This window comes from Ogataea haglerorum (genome assembly GCF_019207285.1).
Source record: "Ogataea haglerorum isolate 81-453-3 chromosome Unknown 81-453-3_NODE_10_length_422072_cov_98.086364, whole genome shotgun sequence".
In the NCBI taxonomy this organism is placed as follows: Eukaryota; Fungi; Ascomycota; class Pichiomycetes; order Pichiales; family Pichiaceae; genus Ogataea; species Ogataea haglerorum.
In genome coordinates, this window is record NW_025065160.1 from 144,813 (window position 1) to 158,592 (window position 13,780).

General features: G+C 42.0%; 12 protein-coding genes across 12 annotated transcripts; 5 read left to right on the forward strand and 7 right to left on the reverse strand.

Moving 5' to 3' along the window:
* Positions 1-102: 102 nt before the first annotated feature.
* On the forward strand, positions 103-1,218 carry KL911_003704 (uncharacterized protein; the record flags this gene model as incomplete). The annotated part of the gene is made up of 1 exon (XM_043198914.1): positions 103-1,218. The coding sequence occupies one exon, from the start codon at positions 103-105 to the stop codon at positions 1,216-1,218; it is 1,116 nt and encodes a 371-aa protein (XP_043053488.1).
* Positions 1,219-1,268: 50 nt separating this feature from the next.
* KL911_003705 (uncharacterized protein) lies at positions 1,269-2,210 on the reverse strand (the record flags this gene model as incomplete). Its single annotated transcript, XM_043198915.1, has 1 exon — positions 1,269-2,210. One exon carries the CDS (start codon positions 2,208-2,210, stop codon positions 1,269-1,271), a length of 942 nt encoding a protein of 313 aa, XP_043053489.1.
* An 88-nt stretch (positions 2,211-2,298) lies between these two features.
* On the reverse strand, positions 2,299-2,970 carry KL911_003706 (uncharacterized protein; the record flags this gene model as incomplete). Its single annotated transcript, XM_043198916.1, has 1 exon — positions 2,299-2,970. The coding sequence occupies one exon, from the start codon at positions 2,968-2,970 to the stop codon at positions 2,299-2,301; it is 672 nt and encodes a 223-aa protein (XP_043053490.1).
* An 86-nt stretch (positions 2,971-3,056) lies between these two features.
* On the reverse strand, positions 3,057-3,872 carry KL911_003707 (uncharacterized protein; the record flags this gene model as incomplete). Its single annotated transcript, XM_043198917.1, has 1 exon — positions 3,057-3,872. One exon carries the CDS (start codon positions 3,870-3,872, stop codon positions 3,057-3,059), a length of 816 nt encoding a protein of 271 aa, XP_043053491.1.
* A 260-nt stretch (positions 3,873-4,132) lies between these two features.
* KL911_003708 (uncharacterized protein) lies at positions 4,133-5,716 on the forward strand (the record flags this gene model as incomplete). Its single annotated transcript, XM_043198918.1, has 1 exon — positions 4,133-5,716. The coding sequence occupies one exon, from the start codon at positions 4,133-4,135 to the stop codon at positions 5,714-5,716; it is 1,584 nt and encodes a 527-aa protein (XP_043053492.1).
* Positions 5,717-5,737: 21 nt separating this feature from the next.
* KL911_003709 (uncharacterized protein) lies at positions 5,738-6,427 on the reverse strand (the record flags this gene model as incomplete). The annotated part of the gene is made up of 1 exon (XM_043198919.1): positions 5,738-6,427. The coding sequence occupies one exon, from the start codon at positions 6,425-6,427 to the stop codon at positions 5,738-5,740; it is 690 nt and encodes a 229-aa protein (XP_043053493.1).
* A 51-nt stretch (positions 6,428-6,478) lies between these two features.
* Positions 6,479-7,129, forward strand: KL911_003710 (uncharacterized protein; the record flags this gene model as incomplete). The annotated part of the gene is made up of 1 exon (XM_043198921.1): positions 6,479-7,129. One exon carries the CDS (start codon positions 6,479-6,481, stop codon positions 7,127-7,129), a length of 651 nt encoding a protein of 216 aa, XP_043053494.1.
* Positions 7,130-7,151: 22 nt separating this feature from the next.
* On the reverse strand, positions 7,152-8,840 carry KL911_003711 (uncharacterized protein; the record flags this gene model as incomplete). Its single annotated transcript, XM_043198922.1, has 1 exon — positions 7,152-8,840. The coding sequence occupies one exon, from the start codon at positions 8,838-8,840 to the stop codon at positions 7,152-7,154; it is 1,689 nt and encodes a 562-aa protein (XP_043053495.1).
* A 157-nt stretch (positions 8,841-8,997) lies between these two features.
* On the forward strand, positions 8,998-10,563 carry KL911_003712 (uncharacterized protein; the record flags this gene model as incomplete). The annotated part of the gene is made up of 1 exon (XM_043198923.1): positions 8,998-10,563. One exon carries the CDS (start codon positions 8,998-9,000, stop codon positions 10,561-10,563), a length of 1,566 nt encoding a protein of 521 aa, XP_043053496.1.
* Positions 10,564-10,819: 256 nt separating this feature from the next.
* On the reverse strand, positions 10,820-11,815 carry KL911_003713 (uncharacterized protein; the record flags this gene model as incomplete). Its single annotated transcript, XM_043198924.1, has 1 exon — positions 10,820-11,815. The coding sequence occupies one exon, from the start codon at positions 11,813-11,815 to the stop codon at positions 10,820-10,822; it is 996 nt and encodes a 331-aa protein (XP_043053497.1).
* A 119-nt stretch (positions 11,816-11,934) lies between these two features.
* KL911_003714 (uncharacterized protein) lies at positions 11,935-12,777 on the forward strand (the record flags this gene model as incomplete). Its single annotated transcript, XM_043198925.1, has 1 exon — positions 11,935-12,777. The coding sequence occupies one exon, from the start codon at positions 11,935-11,937 to the stop codon at positions 12,775-12,777; it is 843 nt and encodes a 280-aa protein (XP_043053498.1).
* Positions 12,778-12,787: 10 nt separating this feature from the next.
* KL911_003715 (uncharacterized protein) lies at positions 12,788-13,648 on the reverse strand (the record flags this gene model as incomplete). Its single annotated transcript, XM_043198926.1, has 1 exon — positions 12,788-13,648. The coding sequence occupies one exon, from the start codon at positions 13,646-13,648 to the stop codon at positions 12,788-12,790; it is 861 nt and encodes a 286-aa protein (XP_043053499.1).
* Between the last annotated feature and the right edge of the window lie 132 nt (positions 13,649-13,780).

Genomic DNA, 13,780 nt, shown 5'->3' on the forward strand with positions numbered 1-13,780 from the left:
ACAAATGATACGTCGCAACTGGAAAAATAATTCGTAGCGGCGAGGTTTTGCGGAAAAAGTTGGACATCGATAACATTTTAATTTCATTATCCTTTATCCATTATGCTTTCTTTGGCAATACTTGGACTTGTTGGAACCTGTTTTGCAGAAGGGGAATCCAAGAGCTTTTCTGAATACAGCTGGCCTGAATTGGCTGACATGAGCTTACTTGATAGACTCAAGCTTTATCCTTGGAAATTGGAGATGGTTTCCGTTGGCTTCATTGCAGCTTATGTGTTGACTTTCTTCATCGGCTCGAAGTACAACGAGAAGCTGGTGAACAACTTTTTGAATGCCAATTTAGATCTCCTGAAAGAACAGTTCTCCCAAGTTGGTGTTACTAGATCCAAATTGTTGGCCAAAGATGATTCTGAACATTATGCATTCTATGCCACTGGAAGACTCAACATCGAGTCATTGACTGCTAAGTTCAAGCTTCAACCAAGACAAAACGTCTTTATATGGTTTTTGGAGCTAGTTTTCGACTTTTTCGCTGGAGCTGTGGCCCCTTTGCAAGATGTTGTCGACCTGACTTTTCAGATTGATAGTCAAGCAGGCTCTAATTATGATGACTTTATCTGGGCCATTGTCTCAAAGGATAACATGAACCAGCTTAGAAAAGATAACTATTTCCTTTCTTTGACCAAAACCTCCGAGTCTAACAAGTTACCTGTCGAGTTTGTTTTTATGAATGAAGTGCCAGAAATGAATGAGGTCTTGCACCACAAGAAGTTCAATGCCGTTCTGGAGAAGTGCAAATCATTTTTAAAGTTTGTGGCCGTAACTGATCAGAGCAGTGAAAAGCCCGAAACTGTGAGCGATACTACTCCAAGCAAGAAAATAGTGGTTCAACTTAGAATTCCTAAATCTTCTGCAGAACTGGAGGCTGCTCACGAGCTTCTAAAATTTTTGTTGAATGACTACATTGACTACGTTGTGAGCAAGGCCTCATTTAGAGCTGAGCTTACACGTAGATGCAAGAAGACCAGAGAAGCAGAAGTCTCGAAATTGAGGAAATTAGAGGAGGATTTGAAAAAGGAGCAATTGGCAGCAAAAAAGCTAGAGGACCAGAAGAAACAAAAAGCTGGCTCGAATGCGGATGAACAACGTAAGCATGAAAAGAAGCAATTGGAAAGAAAACAAAGAAGACAGATGGGCAAGCAAAAGATAAGACAGTGATCAATGTAGTTAAAAAAATAAAAATGTGTATTTTTAATTTTCGTTGAATGTTACATTTTCTTTCCTGTCAATTTATATACGCGCCCTGTGGGGGAGTTGAAACATTCTACAATTCCTCGTCCGGTCATTAAACTTAAGCTCCAGATCATGTTCAACCCGTTGTGCTTGACGAAGTTGCTCTGATTCGCCTCGTATTTCATTCTCAAATCGTCTTCCAGTATCTGTTCAAATTTCGTCGTCTTTATTATCTTATAGATGGCCATATTGGATCCCTTCACTAGTCTCCAAAAAGGTCCAAGGTTTGGAAGAGTCAAGGTAAACCAATCGTTAATAGGCGAAAAAGTTAAAAAGCCGGAATCTATCAAAATTCTTGGGTTGAGGCCACTTCTCGAAAGTAGCGGAGCAGGAATTGCCACAACATTAGGATAATCTTGTAGTAGGCTCATGAAACGCGAGCTAATTTGATCTGACTTTGTATGTTGCTCGATTAATCTTCTCAAATCCTCAGTAAGAATAATATAGCGGATGTTTTCTTGAGGATGCGAAATGAGTTTTAAACGCCCCATAATGGCTAACTTTTCCACACGAGAGTCAACGAATGTTTCAAGATTCGGTAGTATTGCATATAACTGATTGAGGGCAACAACATTAGGGTAAGATGATCTAAGGGCGGACAGTTTTGCCTTCGTCCTTGAGGATAGCTTTGCCTTCGAAAGGAAGTCAAACTTGATCTTCATCACAAACTCTATACAACGCATGAGGATCTCCAAGTTTTTGTCGTCATCGTAGTCTTCCAGATTTGATTCGAAGTAGAGGTCATCCAGGCTTAAAGATTCAAATCCTGGAATGGGACTGAATATATTCACCGAATAATCAAGAATGCGATATTGTTCTCCGATACGGACATTTTGAGTTTGTTTTCTGTGTGGGTTGGATGTCCTACTTGTCTGTGTTTGTGACTCTAGCTTCTTAGTTGGAGAACCGATAGCCATAAAAAGAGCTATCGAATAAATTTTCCTTTTCCCGTTTTCGAGGTACTATGATTTTATATATTTCGATCTATTTATTTACAATATAACTTTAGTTGACGTTTACACCAATCGTGAATCTGTGCACAGGATTTTCGCCGTCACGCAAGTCGGTTAACTGTGCGGAGTAGATTCCATCCTCGTGAATGTAATCTATATGATTTTCTTCCTGATCCAAAATATCTAACTTCAAGTTAGAGTCTGCAAAAAAAGCGTTCACCTGGTCTGGATCCTCATCTTGTTTCAAACCTTGTGCAACCATTCTATTCAGGGTCATAAGCACTCTGCTTCCCGAGATTGGGTTCCGTAATTTGTTATTAGACTTCTCGGCTCTGAATAAGACGCGAAGAGGTAATTTCGCAATGATTGCATCTCTCTCAGAGCCTAGTAATTGATTCAAATCAAAAGATATTAAATCATCCAAAGTCAACATTTGCGGTTCGTCGTTTTCCTGCTCCAGGCCAGTGGACGCCAGGTCCAATTCCTTCGGCTCAACCACAGGAATTTTAGGTTTAGAGTTAGGCAAGTGCATGTACACTGCTCCGTTTTTCGGATGAAGTCGATTTATCATAACACTTGGTTTCACTTGCACTATTTGTCCTTTGACCCCGATGGTCGGAAAGTCTCTTAACAGCTGGACTGGTATCCGTTTTCTTTTACTAACGGCTGAATATCTGACACCGAAACGGGTGATGCGAGCTTGGATTGCACGAGTGACAAACATGTCCGGATTGCACTAAGTGGAAAAATTTTAAAAAAAACTACAGTATTAAGTCGCGACATATTTTGCAATAGATATATTACGACAGTTCAAAACCGAGGCTTCCGTCTTCTTCCCGTAAATTTCGAGTCTTGCGCCACCGTTTTCCCTCGTCTTTTCATCAGCTCTTTCTTCCTGTGGATATATTCTTTCTTTGTCTCCATGGCTCTCATCATCTTCTTGCTCATTTTCTTTTCTTTCTTTGGTGTGGTAGACTCGACTTCCATATTGCCCAAATTTAATGGGCGATCGCTGTGTCCAGCCTGTAAAACCAAGTAATGCTTTTTGTTTTTCTTGGACTCTGGATCATCCACCACAACTCCACACTGAAATCCAGCCACTTTTGCTGCACTTGTGATTTGTATAATTTGATCTTCGTTTGCCGGATAAAATTGACCAACAAACTTCCCTCCTCGTTTCAAAGCTGCATATAATGTGTTGAAAAAGCGAGCCAATCGCATTTTTGGCTCACTCGCTGTGCTATCAGCATTACAAAGCCACTGTATAGCAGAGATGGATATGGCCGCGTCAAACGTACCTGCTCTGAATGGAACTCCACAGCCCATATCACTTAAAAAAAGATCCCCTTCAACTTCTCTGTCAAGTGCAGTCGCGAGCATGCTTGGAGCAATATCCATTCCAACCCATATCTGGTTCTCCTCAGTTAGAATCTCACCCGAGAGACCAGACCCACATCCCACATCTAGTATAAAATGTGTTCTTTCAGGATCAAGGTTTAATAATTCCAGAGATCTCAGCGTCATTTGAGCCTGAATATGCTGCACTCTTGTAGATTCGGTATATTTCCGTGATTCACGATCATTATAGAAAATTTCAGGTGGAGCAATCTGCTCAGGACGAGACATTATGAATACCTTCTGTTGATCTCGTGAATTATATAGAATTTTGACAAATTTTTTTTAACTTTATCGTTTGCGCCCCTGAGCCGCAAATATTATTGCTGGGCTGTGTATCTATCACATGAGACAGGTTCAAATAGGTTCTTACGAGTAACAAAACACATAAGGAGTTTATTACAGAGTTAACTAGGATTCAGTTATTCAATCCAAGAAGTGATTGTTTTGTACTCTCAGCTTGCCAATTACTCAACCACTGATTCGCCCCAATGCAGCCTGAAGAGATCAGACCTGCCGAGCTAAAAAGACCGGAATCGGCGGAATCCAGCGTGAATGCTCGGCTCAAGATTATAGACAAAAACTCGGGAAAAGAGCGGCACTCGATCTTGGAGGATGATGAGTATGAGGGGGACAGTGCCAATGAGATGAAGCCGCCCGTTCCAAAACCTTCCCCAGCAGCCGTCACTCGGGCCTTACCGGACAGAGCCTTTAGATTTCGAAGCGATGGATCCTTTAGGTCAAAGTGGGATGACCTCACTTTCAAACCAAGACAGTCAATATTCGATCAAGAAGTGAAGTTTGGCGCCAAGTTCTACGGTTTCTTTGTTGCCTTCTGGTTTTGTGTCTTTTTTGGTGGGTTCAACGTTGTATTCAACTACCATGTCAAATTTGGATTTCATGCCAACTCCCGGATCATTAATATTATGTCGGATAACCTCTTGGGTGTTGCCTTGGTGGATTTGCTGATGTACTTAATGATGTACATTCCTGTTTTCATTCAGATGCTAGTGAAATGGAACAAAATCAATTGGAATAGAGTCGGTTGGGTGATACAATCAATATATGAGGTCTTCTATCTGATATTCTTTTTGTTCCTGGCAGAGTTCCTCAAGTTTCCATGGATTGCCAAGATCTTCTTACTGTTGCATTCACTGGTGCAGCTGATGAAGATACATTCGTATGCATTCTTCAATGGCTATCTTTGGCTAATCAAAGATGAACTAAAATACTCTGAAGGATACCTGAAGAAGCATGAAGGTGACCTGGCTGATGAAACTAGGATTCCCTTGAGTAAATCCGTGGAGTTTTGCAAGTTTGAACTAAAAGTTCAGTCTTCCGAACAACCATTCCCAAGCAACATATCGCTCAGAAATTTCTTTTTATACACCATGTATCCTACACTGGTGTATCAAATCGATTACCCCAGAACTGAAAGGATAAGGAAAAGATATCTTTTCACCAAAATTGCGGGTATTTTTGGTGTGATTTTCTTGATGATCACTATTTCTGAGACATACTTGTACCCGATGGTGGTCAAATGCCTGGAACTCAGAGAAACACAGTCAGTTTATTACAGAATGAAAATGTACCCAATGATTATCATTGAGTTCATACCGCCCTTCCTTGCCGTCTATCTACTAGTGTTTTATCTCATTTGGGAGCTTATTTTGAATGCTATTGCAGAATTGTCTTATTTTGCTGATAGAGAATTTTATGGCTACTGGTGGAACTCGGTCGATTGGAACGCATATGCTCGGGATTGGAATGTCGTTGTCCACAAGTTTCTTCTCAGGCATGTGTATCATTCTTCTATCAGCGCTCTTCAATTGAACAAAACGAAAGCGACAATTTTTACATTTTTGCTCAGCTCGGTTGTCCATGAACTAGCAATGTTTGTTATATTCAAGCGTCTAAGAGGCTATTTGCTCGTGTTGCAGATGAGTCAGCTACCTTTGGTGCAACTAAGCAAGACTAAATTGATGAGGGATAGAAAGGTTCTAGGAAATTGCATATTCTGGTTTGGTATCGTTCTGGGCCCAAGTCTTATGTGCACGATGTACTTGGTGTTCTAGCCGTATCTTTATTTACACTTGCTATCTATATATAGTCTCAAATGGCCTTGTGTCATTGAAACAGCTTCTGAAAACTTCATCCACAACTTCTTCCGCATGTTGTTTGTCTTTGCACTTGGGATGATTAATAACACTCAATATTGCTTTTCTTTTAACACACGCTTGATGTCCTTTTGCGTACCTCATGAACCCTAGTCTTCTTTTGAATTCTGTGACAATAGCACACTCTCCACTTAGTGACGCTGCACGAATCTCGGTGCAAGCATGATGTCTGATATCTCCCCAGTCCACTTTGAATCTAGTATTATCATACCAGTGGACAAGCTCATGAGACAAAGTGTCGTTAAGAACCCATCTGTTATCGATGTAGTTGGCACAAAGTTGGACTCCCAATCCGGGATTGAAACCACCATATCTTGGAACTGTACAGATTTCACAGCTAATTTTAGCTGGATCCACGTAACCCCCCGCTCGACGGATCTGATCAATCATGAAAGTGACAGTTGGAGAATACTGAAGCATGAACTCCTTGTATTCATTACATTTAGCACACTGATCCGATTCCATTTTTATCTTTCGGTCCTCTTCATATGCAACTTTCTCTTGATCTGTGAGATTTATGCCAGTCTTGTACTTAAGTGTTCGTATCCACCAATCAAAACCAGAGGATGCATCCGAAGCATTTATCATTTTGGTCGGCTCTTTACTCATGACGAACAGTCAAAAAAAAGTACCAAAAATTAAATTTATTTGAACTATATCATGTCGAACATATGGATTGCAGCCTCAGATAATAAATTAGACAAGGTTAGGGAGTACATCGAGTCAGGAAGTTATACTGCAAACTCAAAAGATCCCAATGGCTATACACCCATGCATGCTGCCGCAAGTTATGGTAATTTAGATTTACTGAAATATCTTGTTTCGCAAGGCGGAGACATTAATATTCAAGATTCTGACGGCGATACTCCCTTGCATCACGTAGAAACTCTGGAAGCAGCCAAATTCTTGGTTGAGGAGCTTAAAGCTGATTTTAAAATTAAGAACAAGGATGGTTTGACTCCAGCTAAATATCAAGAGGAAGAGGATGAGTATCCCGAACTTATTGAATATCTGTCGTCTTTGGAAAAGTTAGGCACCTTGCCTGCCATGAAAACCGGTATTGAAGTATCACACAACAGTCCGGAACTTCCAAGCGGTGAACGAGTGAAAATGTACTTGTCTAAGGATTACGAGGAAAATCTCAGTGACGAGCTGATTCAAAGACGGAAACAGATCGAGAGTATTATGAATGATGACCTGAGTGAGGAACAGAAAGAGGAGAAACTGAGGAGTATAATTTTAGGAGTGGTATCAGATAATGTTCATCAATTAAAAGAGTCAGACGCCCCAGAGTCCAAAAGACAGAGGTAAAATCACATTATATATTATTGAATCAATAGTCGCCAGATTCTTCATCGAGCCCCTCGTCGTCTTCAATCCGCTCGATCAACAGTGAACCATTCGGCCACAGTTCCCTAACATCTTTCAAAAGTTTGTGTGGGTCGGCCTGAAATTTGATGCGAGGCATTGGCGATATAAGTTCGAATCTGAACTCATGTTCATAATTATCCAAACTCACATTTTCCACCTCCAATTGATCTAAGACATTTTCCTCTGGAACAGAAAGTTCCTGGGATTGGACGCGCAAGAAGTTTTTGCACTCGACAAACACAAAGATATCATACAACGTTTGATCTTTGTAGAATTTTTTAACTGTGCGCTGGCCCTCGTGATTTCTTAACTGTATCGTGGTATAATCGCCCTTCTTCCAACCGTTTTCATCTATCTGGGATAATGATTGTACATGGTTTGCGAGGAAAGCCAGTTCCTGCTTTTGTTTTATTTTTGATGCTTCTTCTTCTTGTTTCAATTTTTCTAGCTTCCTCTGCTGCTCCTCTTCTTTTTGTTTCTTCTCCTCCTGCTTGATCTTATCATTCAATAAGGACTGCTCATATGCCTCATCCTGTTGCTTTCTTAGTAGTCGAGCAAGTTCCGCCTCCTGTCTGTCGTATCTTTGTGTGATTAGTTGGGGCTCATATTTATCTATGATCTTTTGCAGACGCTTGACGAGCTTCTTCGCGTATTCTTTGGTGCAGGTTTCAAAATTATGGTACCTAGTAACGATTGACATCAATGGGAACGTCGTACCAGTTGCAGAAACGTTGGCGATCAAATTAATATATGGAACAGAATGAACTTGGTATGTTTGACCCACTTCGAAAGGCTCAGGATAATTCACATCTCCAACATACAGAATTATATCGTTTTCTGTAACAAAGTTTATAAAGCTGTCGTGATTGAGATACGTTTTCACGAACTTAGTGCTGATATCCTTTTCTGAATTGATCAGGATGCACATCAACCACTTGAGTTCAGTTTTGGATTTCTCAAATGCCTCGTTGAAGCTTCCTTCAAATATTGGAAGATCGCTAGTTTCACCCAATGTATCGTTGACAAGAGTCTTGATGTTGTAGCTCGAGAGGGCTTCCTTCGATGTATGAGCAGGCTTTGAAGGAAAATCTGTGGGGCTTTCTCTTAGTCCCAGAATCCTGAATAAATTAGGAAAAACAGGACCCAATAACTTGTTCAATCCATACCCCACGAGCCAAAATAGTTTCGGGAACAACATGAGAATGAAGATCACAGGTGGGAGTAATGCGTATGTGGGTCTTTTTCGTTCTTGATTATTTGTATTAATTCCTAATTGCAGCTTCCAGCGGTTATGAATTGGGACTGCTTTGGGTAACTTAGGAATAAGATCAAGAAATGGATCATCAAAAGCAAGAGCTCGAGGAGCAGTTGAATTTCCTGCAGATGTGTTTATCGAGGAGGAACCAGCCTCCATGTTAGCGAAGGATCTGACAAACGGAGAGTCCAACTCATTTGAAATTGGATATGTCGGTCTCTCATCTGTTAGAGTCGGGAAGTCGTTATCGAAATAACGAGCAACTGCAATTTCGAGATCCCAATTGCATACAGTCAGGAGCCTCAGGACTTTCTCCTGCTCATCGCTCTCGTTATAAGAAGTAAACTCTCTAAAATTTTGCAGCTTGTTTTGCTGTTCCGGTGTCAATTGGTCCATACTGGCACGATGGAGATTTAAGAAACTGGTGTTTCTCGATTGATTTCAGGACTCGGTTGATTTTGCCACTAAATATAATTTCCAGACGAATCCAAGATTGACGCGTCGATAGTCCCTATTTGTTTATATTCTTGTGTATCTTGTTGATGGCTAGACTATGATCAAGGTCAGCAAAAGAACGGCCCTGTCTCCAGTGAAATTAAATGCTGCCTTGAGGCAGGAAAAAAGGGGAATAGAAGGACCACACGAAGACTCTATAAAAGTGGTAGTGAGAGTGAGACCTTTACTTAAGCGAGAAATTGAAAGATCTCCTGAATGCCTTGTTGATATTGATAATGACCAATCAATAGTTCTGTCGCCAGGAGTTAATTCCCTTCAAGCGAGAAAATACAGAGAAGCCCAAAAGTTTACGTTCAGCAAGTGTTTGTGGTCATATGACAAGAGAACAAGTGTCCCTTATGCAGATCAAAATACTGTGTTCGCGGAAGTGGGTTCAGAATTGCTTGATAACACACTAGATGGCTTCAATAGCTGCGTTATAGCGTATGGTCAAACAGGATCGGGTAAAACATATACAATGATGGGAACAGATGACGAAGATGGTTTGATCCCCATGGTTTGCAGACAGCTTTTTACGAGACTGGATCAGCAAGTTCACACTAAGGTCCAAGTGAAGATCTCCTTCATTGAAATTTATCAAGAGAATGTGTACGACCTACTTGGAAATGGTAGCAAGCTACGAGTGCGGGAAAATAGTGAAAGAATTCCATTTATTGAGAATCTAAATGAATACAATGTGAGTGATTCCCGGGAAATCATGAAGCTTCTTAACGAAGGTTTCGAGAAAAGAACCACAGCAGAGACCCACCTAAACAAGCAGTCATCTAGATCTCACTCAATTCTTACCGTAACAGTGGTCCAAGAAAAGTTTGATCCTGCTACCGGATCCTTAGTGAAACTCAAATCCAATCTCAAACTAGTTGATCTTGCGGGGTCAGAGAAATTTGTTGCCAGTGACGGCTTAGATAAAACCAGGCAACAGGAAGGAAGTAGAATTAACAAGTCACTGGTTACTCTCGGCAGGGTTTTAACAATACTCTCACAGAGGCCAACTAAGAAAACGGTTATACCTTACAGAGACTCCATATTGACATGGCTCTTGAAGGAGAATATTGGCGGAAATTCAAAAACGATTATGATAGCATGCGTTTCGCCTACAGATTTCGATGAGACGCTTAGTACGTTGAGGTTTGCGACCATCACATCCAGGATCGAGAACCAAGTGCAGGTAAACAAAGAGTCACGATCCAATATGGATGAGATGGTGAAACAGTTTCAGCTCGAAAAAGCAAAGTTACTAGAGTGTATATCAGAGCTCAAGCAGATGGATAGCAGAAGTGATGAACTGAGAAAGTTGGAGAACTATGTGGAGTGGCAGAACAACTATATAGATACTTTGACCTTTACGAACAGCGTTACTCAAAGGCAACTCTCATCCAGTCTCAGAGCAGCTCAGAAGAGGAATGAATTACTAATGTCATCGCTAATGTTAACATTGAAGGGGTCAGAGACGGGCCCCAACGAAGCGACAGACGAGCTAAGCAAATTAATCGACAAACTGCACAGATTAGACATTAGATCTCCATTACGAGATATTGAGAAAGACCTACAGAGCGATTTGGTGATGACATACAGCGCAAACGTCATTGATGACATGATGTAACAACAATATTAATATACAGTCTATAGGAGTGGTTGTCTAGTTTTCTTGCAATATCTATCTGACCAGCAGAAAGAATTGTCTAGGGCACATTTGGAATTTGACCGATTGTATCCAGATGCATTTACAAAGAGATAATACAGATTGTTACAATTGATACTTTTTTGTCTCTTGCTAGTCCGCCTGGGGTCTGTGGAGGGGAAAAAAAAAAACTAATTGACCAAAATGAAAAACTAACCAATCATTATGAATTTCGTGTTCAATACCGCGCTGGAGATCTCTCTCTGGCATATTCTCTCTCACCTTGCTCTGGGTATGGAGCTCCCTCTTCTCTGGATCTGTATTCTCCTCTTGGTGCAGGTGGTCCATCTCTGTAACCTCTGTCATAATCGCGGTAGCCACCACGTGGCTCCCTGTAACCCCCGCGAGGCGGGTATCCGCCACGGCCACCTCTATAGCCGCCAGGACCAGCAGGGCCAGGTGGTCCACCCACTGGTGGAGGACCGTAGTCCCTATAAGAGGGTCCTCTAGGAGCACCATAGCCTCCCACAGGTCCATCTGGTGGAGGTCCGTACCCACCTCTTGGGGGATATCCACCATAGTCGCCTCTTGGAGGGCCTCTGTACGGAGGGTAGTCTCTTGGACCGCCAAAGCCACCTCTTCCTCTTGGAGGATATCCGCCTCTTCCTCCCCTGTAGAATCCTCTTCCACCTCTGTAACCGCCTCTTCTTGCTCCTATCGTTCTAGATGCTGAAGCGATGTATGGACTAGTGTCCTCCTCAGCCACCAATTGAGTATCTCTGTAACTGACACCGTTCAACTGGCTGATCGCAGATTCGAGATCTTCTCTGGAAGCAAATTCTAGATGGCAGATGGTAGGATCTTCTGGAGGGATTCTGACAAAGGTTGGAGTCAAACGGACTTCTTCTCTGATGAAATCTTTGAAATCTTGCCAAGCAGTGGTTGGAGGGAGATTCGAGACTTTGACTCTATTTTCGCCCTTTTTAGCATATTCCGGCTTCTTCTTGGCATATTCAATTTGAAGAGGTTCGCCAGCAAACGGTTTTTCCAAAAATTCACTGAAGGCCTTCTCAGCAGTTTCTGGGTTTGGGTACTCGACGAAGGCATAACCCGGCATCAACCTAAGCTCTTTTAACGGTCCCACCTGCGAAAAGTATTCCTCAACCTCCTCATGAGTCACGTGTGGACCAATAGGCCTCACAAACAACTGAACATCTGAATATTCCGTGGACATAGTCTCTATCAAAGTTAGTAAACACGAAACGGATTAATATTTTGCTAACAAGTCTCGCCTTCCGAAAAAAAAAAACTTGAAAAGGAATCCAAAAAGCAGGGTAACCCTGCAGTTAAACGATGGTAGTTCAGTACACCAAGGTACACAAGTACGGCCACCAATCTCCTCGCCAGCTTTTGAAACACTACCGAGTGGCTGTTCCATCTTCCCAAATAACACAAAATACCCCAATTGTATACATCCATGGAGGTGCATGGGTTGGAGAGTCTCACACTTATAATGAGTTTGGACCACTGATTGATAAGCTGGATTTGCAATTGAATAATGGTCCTTACACAACTGAAAGACACATTGCTGAGATCCAATTTTTTGGTCTCGACTATAGAGTGTCACCAGAAGTTGTTCATCCTCACCATATCCTAGACGTTTTACACGCCTTGAGCTTTATTTATGAGCTGGGTGTCCACAAAGTGTCTCTCATAGGCCATTCGGCCGGATCGACTATGTGTACCCAGATATTGGAGTACGCAACTTTTTTGAGCTTTTACGGCGTTGAGTTCACTTTACCAGTTCCTGAGATCGAATCTATTGTGTTTCTGGACGGCATTTTTGACATCCCCAAGATGCTGGAGGAATACCCAAGCTACCTACATGAGTTTGTGGAAATTGCTTTCAGATCGGAGCAAGACTGGTCGAAAAAGTGCAATATGGTGCACTATAGGATGACAAACGATCTAAAAAGGGAGATTAGGGAGAAGTTTAATTCCTTGAGAAAAACAATTATAGCCCACAGCACGAAGGATGAACTGCTCAGCACCAGACAGCCCACAGAATTTTGTAAGTGGCTTGATCAATTGCCGTATACATACTACAAGTACATCGTTCAGGATATGGGAACACACAATGAAACATACGAAAGCGACGGTCTCGTCTCAATTATCATACAACATTTATTGCACTGATTTTAATATACTAATTTTTTCTTGGCTTCGACCAGTCCACTTTCATGATCAAGTTCATGAAACCTCTACCGTTGAGACCTTCCAAAGCTCTTTGAGCGTCATTAACATTCTCAAATTCCACGAACGCTATGCCCTTCGATCTTCTTGTTTCTCTGTCCCTGAGCACAGTAGCTCTCTTAATGATACCGTATCTCTCAAACACCTCACGCAACATCATCTCATCGACTTGCTCGTTCAAACTGGTAACTCTTAGTGTTGTCGAATCGTCACGCTCCTTGCGTTCAATCTCTGGGGCGGCACCGCCGGCCCTCTTCCTGAGATGAGGAGGCACATACCGCACTGGACCAGAACCCGCGACAGCTGCCATGGATGGCTCCGGAGTGGCGGTGGCGGAGGCCTGTGGAGTACTTGTCGTAGCATCGGCAGCTCCAAGCGTATCCTTGTAGGGACATTTAGATGTGAAATGGTCACCTTGACAGGTTCTACAGGTGATGGTTTGTGGCTTACTTTTGGCCATCTCTTTCTTTCTGTTCTCGGCCTCTTTCTGTGCATCTTCCTTCCACGATGTTCCCAAAATCAGTTGAACTTCTTCTCCGAATTGCGTGGTTTTATCGTCCGGCCCCACAGTAGGATTGTCTTTCTCGTCTCCATACTTGGCCCATTTTCTTCTAGCAGCAATAGCTGGGTCCACCGTTTCCTTGACAGTGACCAGCTTCACTTTTTGTGTTACTTTCACTTTTTTGCCTTGATCGTTGATTTTGTAAGAGATGATGGTCTTTGTTCCATCATTATTTTCAATCACTTGAGTTGCTGGTAAATCATTCTCTGCATCGGCCCAAGAGGAAGGCGTCTCTATCGCTGCTTGAGACATTCTTATTGATTTTTTTAATCATTGAAAAAAAATTCTGCGTAGGCTTGTAGTGCCATCGTAAAATTCGACGCGTCGATGGAGGCGGCTATTTACCTTGCCAAGCGTCGTTTTAGCATCTAGTGCTAAATATAA